The 8,438-nt window shown below is 41.5% G+C and overlaps 1 protein-coding gene across 1 annotated transcript; it reads right to left on the minus strand.

Moving 5' to 3' along the window:
- Positions 1 to 6,193: 6,193 nt before the first annotated feature.
- Positions 6,194 to 7,941, minus strand: LOC110301720 (stress-induced-phosphoprotein 1-like). The gene is given in 2 exon segments (XM_021172334.1): positions 6,194 to 7,741; positions 7,744 to 7,941. Coding segments are annotated over 2 exon segments (1,626 nt in total). The 5' UTR covers positions 7,895 to 7,941; the 3' UTR covers positions 6,194 to 6,266.
- Positions 7,942 to 8,438: the final 497 nt, after the last annotated feature.

Below are 8,438 nucleotides of genomic sequence, written 5' to 3' on the forward strand. Positions count from 1 at the left end.
ATCATACACAAAAGAGGCCTCCACAGATACAAAAATATTGAAATTATCCCATGCATCCTATCAGATCACCACGGACTAAAGCTGATCTTCAATAACAGCATAAATACTAGAAAGCCAACATACACGTGGAAGCTTAACAACACTCTACTCAATGATACCTTGGTCAAGGAAGGAATAAAGAAAGAAATTAAAGACTTTTTAGAGTTTAATGAAAATGAAGCCACAACATAACCAAACTTATGGGACACAATGAAAGCAGTCCTAAGAAACTCACAGCACTGAGTGCCTCCAAAATGAAACTGGAGAGAGCATACACTAGCACCTTGACAGCACACCTAAACGCTCTAGAATAAAAAGAAGCAAATTCACACAAGGGGAGTCAGTGGCAGGAAATAATCAAACTTAGGGCTGAAATCAACCAAAGAATCAACCAAACCAAGATCTGGTTCCTTGAGAAAATCAACAAGATAGATAAACCCTTAGCCAGACTAGCTAAAGAACACAGGAAAAGAATCCTAATTAACAAGACCAGAAACGAAATGGGAGACATAACAACAGAATCTGAGGAAATACAAAACAATCATCAGATCCTACTACAAAAGCCTAGACTCAAAAAAACTGGAAAACCTGGATAACATGGACAATTTTTTAGACAGGTAGCAGGTACCAAAGTTAAATCAGGATCAGATTAACGATCTATGATAGTCCTATATCACCCAAAGAAATAGAAACACCCATTAATAGTCTCCCAATCAAAAAAAAAAAAAAAGCCCAGTACCAAATGGGTTTAGTACAGAGTTCTATCATACCTTCAAAGAAGAACTAACTCAAGATGAAACCAGCTAAAGAAGATGCTCCACAGAGACCTACAGCAGAACTCCAAATTGCCCAAGACTGAGTTGACCTAGTTAAAATACTATGCTTTTTAACCTCTCTCTCTCTCTCTCTCTCTCTCTCTCTCTCTCTCTCTCTCTCTCTCTCTCTCTCTCTCTCTCTCTCATTGTCTTTCTCTCCATAGTGCTCCTGGCAAGCTTCTTCCCCCCTCTCTCTGTCAATAACTCTCACAGGTTTCTGCTGTGTCAGAAATTTTCTCAGACTCCGCTGCCACTGCCCCCTTGCTCTCTTTAATCCCTCATCTTTCTGACTCTCTAGCCTTCCTTCTCTCTTTACCTCCTCCCCCTCCACCTGGCCATGGCTGGTCATTCTCTCTTTCTATCTTCTCTCTTTCTCCCTGCCTTTCTAAAATAAAGCTCTAAAACCATAGACTATTTCTACACATCAAGGATGGCTGTGCTTGAACGATGGGATAGGCTTTTTCCTAATGAGTGACATCTATCCTCCCACCAGAAGGCCATCTTTGTTTCTCCAGCCATGGACCAACAAAGGACTCTCATCCAATTGGGAACCATCCAGCACCCTATCCCTATGCTCTCTCCTCCTTTGGCCCTGGAGTTCAGTGCCACCCCAGGGCCCTATTCTGTTCTAAGCTTTTTGTGGTGTCCATCTTTGTATGGGATGCTCAAAGCTGGGAACCTGGTGCCTAGGACTGCCCCTTGTCTACCACCTGCCAAGCTGGGGTCAGTGGCTTAACACATTCAGACACCCACCTGGGGACACATGGAAAGCATGCAGCAATCCCCATCATCTGCCTGCCCAGAGCACCAAAATGCTGGTGGGATGCAGGTTATCTCCCCTCTTTCACCTACACCCATGGCTCCAAATTCCTCAAAATAGAAACAGAAGGTACTCTACCTAATTCATTCTATGAAGCCACAATTACTCTGATACCTAAACCACACAAAGAACCAACAAAGAAAGAGAACTTCATACCAATTTCCCTTATGAACATCAATGCAAAAAATACTCAATAACATTCTCACAAACTGAATTCAAAAACACATCCATCATCATCAAGTAGTCTTCATCCCAGGGATGTAGGAATGGTTTAATATACGAAAATACATCAATGTAATACACTATATAAAGAAATTCAAAAGCAAAAAACACATGATCATCTCATTAGATGCTGAGAAAGCATTTGACAAAATCTAAAACCTGTTCAGGGTAAAAGTCTTGGAATGGGCCAGGCAGTGGTGGCGCACACCTTTAATCCCAGCACTTGGGAAGCAGAGGCAGGCAGATTTCTGAGTTCAAGGCCAGCCTGGTTTACAGATTGAGCTCCAGGACAGCCAGAGCTACACAAAAGAAGAACAAAGAAATATAAATTGAAAGGAAGAAGTCAAAATATCACTATTTGCTGGGGATATGGTAGTATATATAAATGACCCCAAAAATTCCACCAGAGAACTCCTAAACCTGATAAACAGCTTCAGTGTAGTAGCTGGATATAAAATTAACTCAAACAAATCAGTGGCCTTTCCCTTCATAAAGGATAAACAGGCTGAGAAAGAAATTAGGGAAACAACATCCTTCACAATAGTCACAAATAATATAAAATACCTTGTTGTGACTCTAAGGAAGTGAAAGACCTGTATGATAAGAACTTTAAGTCTCTGAAGAAAGAAATCAAAGAAGATCTCAGAAGATGGAAATGTCACCCATGCTCATGGATTGGCAAGATTAATAGTCAAAACGGCTATCTTCCCGAAAGCATTCAACAGATTCAATGCAATCTGCATCAAAATTCCAACTTGATTCTTCAGAGTTAGAAAGGTAAATTTGCAAATTCATCTGGAATAACAACAACAACAACAACAACAAATCAACCAACCAAACAAACAAACAAAAAACCCCATAGAATAGCAAAATCTATTCTCAACAATAAAAAACCTCTGGTGAGATCACTATCCTTGACCTCAAGCTGTACTACAGAGCAATTGTGATAAAAACTTCATGGTGCTGGTAGACTGACAGACAGGTAGATCAATAGAATAGAATTGAAGACCCAGAAATGAACCCACAAACCTATGGTCACTTGATCTTTGTCAAAGGAGCTAGAACCATCCAGTGGAAAAAAGACAGCATTTTCTACAAATGGTGCTGGGTCAAATGGCAGTTAGCATGTAGAAGAATGTGAGTTTATCCATTCTTATCTCCTTGTACAAAACTCAAGTCTAAGTGGATCAAGGATCTCCAAATAAAACCAGAGAATATGAAACTTATACAGGAGAGAGTGGAGAAGAGCCTGGAAGATATTGGTATAGGGGAAAAATTCCTCAATTGAACAGCAATGGCTTGTCCTGTAAGATTAAGTATCAACAAATGGTATCACACACACACACACACACATATATATATATATATATATATATATATGTGTATATATATCAAGAAGTTGGACTCCAGAATACCAAATAACACTATTAAAAAGTGGGATACAGAGCTAAATAAAGAAGTATCAACTGAGGAATACCAAATGGCTAAGAAGCACCTGAAAAAATGTTCAACATCCTTAATCATCAGGGAAATGCAAATCAAAACAACCCTGAGATCCCACCTCACACCAGTCAGTTAGCTAAGATCAAAAATTCAGGTGACAACAGATGCTGGCGAGAATATGGAGAAAGAGGAACACTCCTCCATTGCTGGTTGGATTGCAAGCTGGTACAACCAATCTGGAAATCAGTTTGGCAGTTCCTTAGAAAATTGGACATAGTACTACTGGAAGATCCAGCCATACCTCTCCTGGGCATATACCCAGAAGATGCTCCAACTTGTAATAAGGGCACATGTTCCACTTTGTTCATATCAGCCTTATATATAATAGTGAGAAACTGGAAAGAATCCAGATGTCATTCAACAGAGGAATGGATACAGAAAATGTGGTACATTTACACAATGGAGTACTATGCAGCTATTAAAAACAATGAATTTATGAAATTCTTAGACCAATGGATGAATCTGATTGATATCATTTTAAGTGAGATAACCCAATCACAAAAGAAGAAATATGATATGCCCTCACTGATAAGTGGATATTAGCCCAGAAACTTATAATATCCAAGATACAATTTGCAAAACACATGAAACTCAAAAAGGAAGACCAAACTGTGGATATTTCGATCCTTCTTAGAAGGGTGAACAAAATACCCATGGAGGGAATTACAGAGACAAATTTCAGAGCAGAGGCTGAAGGAATGTTTATCCAGAGACTGCCCCACCTGGGGATCTATCCCATAAACAATCATCAAACCCAGACACTATTGTAGATGCCAATAAGATTTTGCTGACAAGAGCCTGATATAGCTGTTTCCTGTGAGGCTCTGTCATTGCCTGGCAACTACAGAAGTGGATGCTCATAGTCATCCATTAAAGGGAACACATATTCACCAATGAAGGAGCTAGACAAAGTACCCAAGGATCTGAAGGGATTTGTAGCTCATAGGAGGAACAACAATATGAACCAAACAGAAACTCAGAGCTTCTTGGGACTAAAGCACCAATCAAAGAAAACACATGGTGGGATTCATGGCTCTAGCTGCATATGTAGCAGAGGATGGTCTAATCGGTCTCAATGGGAGGAGAGACCCTTGGTCCTGTGAAGGTTCTATGCCCCAGTATGGGGGAATGCCAGGGCCATGAAAAGGGAGTGGAGGATGGGTTGTAGAACAAGGGGAGGCAGGTGAGGATAGGGATTTTTTGGAGGGAAAACTAGGAAAGGGAATGACATTTAAAATGTAAATAAAGAAAATGTCTAAATTTAAAAAATGAAAAAAAAATTTCATAGCTAAATAAATAGGCCAATTTAAGTCCTTACTCTTTGGTTTGCTTCTGCCTAATGATATGAATTTACCCTTCCTGAATTAACTAATTAATAATTAAACCTAACTAACTGAGTTTTTTTTGTTGCTTCATTGTTTTGTTTGTTTGTTTTAAAGATGAGACTACTTAACTGTCTCTTTGTACTAATACCTCAATTTCAATTCATAGATTGCTAGACTATACATCAAAGGCTGTAAGTTTGTACTTTACAAATACCATGTAGACTCTGAAGTTAGTGAAATGATACCTACAAAGTTGCTTCTAGGATTCTCAGAAACAGTGTCTGAAAAATGCATGAACATAGTTCTGTAAAAAGTGAAAAAGTAGATGGATTTCAGTATGTTTCATCCCAGCCTGTCCCTCATTGAAACTCATTGCAGTTCTGTGTGATTCGTGCATGTGATTTATCCTGGCTCTGCACATTTACATTCACTAATTCAACACTGGTATGATAACATGCTCTCAGAATACACAAAGCATAAATGTCTGCTGCCCTGGTCTTTACACTATTTCTGAGTATTTCATATGAGTAAAGGAACCTAGGAACCTGCATACAATTTTTAAAAATATTTTGGGGCACGCTCTGAAGGACACTTTAATCTGCCCTTGAGGGAGCTTCCTAATGCTCTGGAGGAATGATGTTTTCTGTTTTATTTTCTGCACATTCTTTCACTCTAAACTATACTATAACAAGTATTTTCTATTACCAAAAAATGCCACATTGGAACATACATGAGTACTTTGTGTCTCACCTCTTATCTGGGCAGATTGTATTCTCTGTAACTTGTCCCTGCTTCTTACCTGAAGACAGAGAACAGTGTCTCTGTCTTATACCTTATAGAATAACCAGAAGTGACAGATGAGATGCATGCATTTACTTTCAAAAAGTAAAATTTCTAAAACTGTGAGTAAAATCACATTTATTTTAAAAGAGACTTAAGTGTTAGCAACAACTTCCTTGTTAAGAGGAAAATACTTGAGAGACTTGACTTTCTTAATAACTTAAATATCTGTAAACTTGTTTACTTTTAGGCATCTTTGATGAATTATTACAACTCACTCAGTGATGGCAAATCTATTTTAGAGATTAGTGAAAGATAGCATTCCACTTTTCCTTATGTATTTATAAATATTTTTTTAACATATAACCACGCCTGACTGGCTTCTTTTATTGAGGAGGGACCTGGGTAAGAACAAGTAAAGAAAGGTGGGACCCTAGGTTGGGAAGAATCCCCCCCTCCCCGTATGCACCCACTGCCCCAAATAAAAAATAACCAACTATGGGGGAGCAGCCGAGACAGTGACGGGGAGGCTGGGAGAGGGCAGGGAAGGACACTCGGAATTGAGGGCAGCAGTGAAGAGACCATGCGTGTGCTGGGAGGGCCCGAGGTGGCGCTGGATGAGTCTGTCTTCCTTGTACGCATGTATAAATATAAAGATAAGCCTTTCTTCTCCCCCCCCCCCGCCCTCTGCGCAGTGCTGCTCGCCACCTTCCCAGCTCGCCTTTCCTCATTGGCGAAGGGAAGAGGGGGAAAAGCAAGTTATCACCGAATTGCGATCAGACCCACATCCATCAGCTTCTGGATCTTCTGTGCTATTACAGGATTCTTTAAGTGTTCGCTCAGAGCCTGGGGGTCCTTTTGCATCTGCTCCAGGATGAGTCTCATGGCTGGGTCACTCATTATCTGCTGCACCTCAGGGTCAGCCATGGCCCGCCGCTTCACATCCTCAGGGCTATCATGTCTGTTGTACTGTGCCATCATACAGCGTTGGTAACCATCTGCTGCTTCCTTACAGCTGGAGTCCAGGTCTAACGCTTTTTGGTACACACCCATGGCTTTTGTATAGTCCTTCATGGCTTCCAGAGCAGCTGCTTTCCGTGTATAACCCTTGATGAAGGTNGGCTCTAGCTGGATGCACTCCTCACAGTCCTTGAGNGCCAGCTGAAACTCCAGAAGCTTGGTGTAGCAGGCAGCTCGGTTGCTGTACAGTTTGGCATCTCTCGGGTTCCTTTTAATGGCTTCTGTATAGTGCTTCATGGCCTGGGGGTAGTCCCCTTTCTGGAAGCATTCGTTGCCCTTGTTCTTCTCCAAAGCCAAGTCAGGGTTGACGTAAGCCAGGCACTCCTGCTCCTTCAGAATTTTCTCTGCCTGCTGGCACTTCTTGAGCACATCTGGGGTCCGGTGCTCTGCCAGAGACTTGTTGTAGAAATGTATAGCATCCTTGTACCTTTCTTCTTTGAAATAGGAATTGCCAATTCGGGCATAAGCTTTGGCGATTTGCCGGTAGTCCTCTCGGTTCTCTCTGCCCACTTCAATGGCCTTCTCACAGAGCTCCCGGCATTTGTTATAGTCGCCCTTCTCAAAGTGCACAGCTGCTTGATTAGTTACGTAAGTCATGTTGGTAGGGTCCAGTTCCTTGGCTCTGTCATAATGCTTCAGGGCCTTGTCAAAATCTTTCTTCTTGTAGGCATCATTTCCCAGCTCCTTCTCTTTCAGTGCCTGTTTCTTATTCTCTGGAAGATCTTCTTCCATTGGTTCTGGCTTGGCCTCCTTTTTGGGAGGAGGTGGGGGTGGGGGTGTTGCGGCCTCTTCCTCTTCATCCATGCTGCCCAGATCAACCCCAAGGAGGACACTGAGAGTAGTCATGACCCGGGGATCCTGTAGTTTCGTGCCCAGGTCTGATGGCTTGTTCTGCAGCTGTTCTATGAGTTCCCTGTAGGTGGGGTCACTGAGCAGCGACCTTGTCCTGGGGTCGTTTTCCAACTTTTGGTATAGATTAGGCAAGTTGAATGGATTCATGAATTTCCTCTCTGCCAGCCTGGCCTCCATGTTCTGCAAGCTCTCCTTAAGCTGGAGATTATTGGCTTCATGTTTTAAACCTTCTTCATAGGTTCGTTTGGCTTCTTCAAACCGGTTTAGGAATTTAAGGGCTGCTGCTTTTCTTGAATAACCCTTGCCCCAGTCAGGCTTCAGGTCAACAGTCTTGCAGCCGTCCTCATAGGCCTTCTGGTAGTCTCTTTCTTGGCGTAGGCTGCAGAGCGATTGCTGTAGAGCACATGGTTCTGGGGATCTAGTTTAATTGCCTCAGAGTAGCACTGTAAGGCATCATCAATGTTCCCAGCACTCAGGGCCTTATTGCCCTTCTCCTTTAGCTCATTCACCTGCTCCATAGCCTGGCCCGGAACCCCGTTGAATCGAATTCGTCCGCTCCGCGTTCCCAACCCATAGATATTTTTAATTTACCTCAAAAGCAATGTTATGTTACTTTAAAAGGGGTAATATTACTAATACTGATACTTATAGATTTTAGTGAAAATAATAATCTATAAACATTTGTCTTATACCCACATGTACCTAGTTTTCACCCCTCACCAAGGAAACTTCTCTTTGCAAAACGTGGTGACCATTAAAGAAACCACAGCCAATCAAAATGCAAAGCTATGGCACACACTCCTAAAGGATACACATAACTCCCTCATACAAGACTCAGGCAATACAGCAGAAAAGAGGGAAGGTATGCTGTAAAGGTCAGTGAATCAGAGAGCTTGCTTAGAGATTGGATATTGTATTAATGTCTGAAACTATTCTCATGAAATCTAACAAACATGCATATTAAACCATGAGCAAAATAAGGATGTCATCCATAAACATACCAAAGTGGACAGGAAAAATCTCAAGATGCTTCAACCTTACACAAAGAATTCAAGCAACTAA

The sequence above is a fragment of the Mus caroli genome, chromosome 9 (assembly GCF_900094665.2).
Source record: "Mus caroli chromosome 9, CAROLI_EIJ_v1.1, whole genome shotgun sequence".
NCBI lineage: Eukaryota > Metazoa > Chordata > Mammalia > Rodentia > Muridae > Mus > Mus caroli.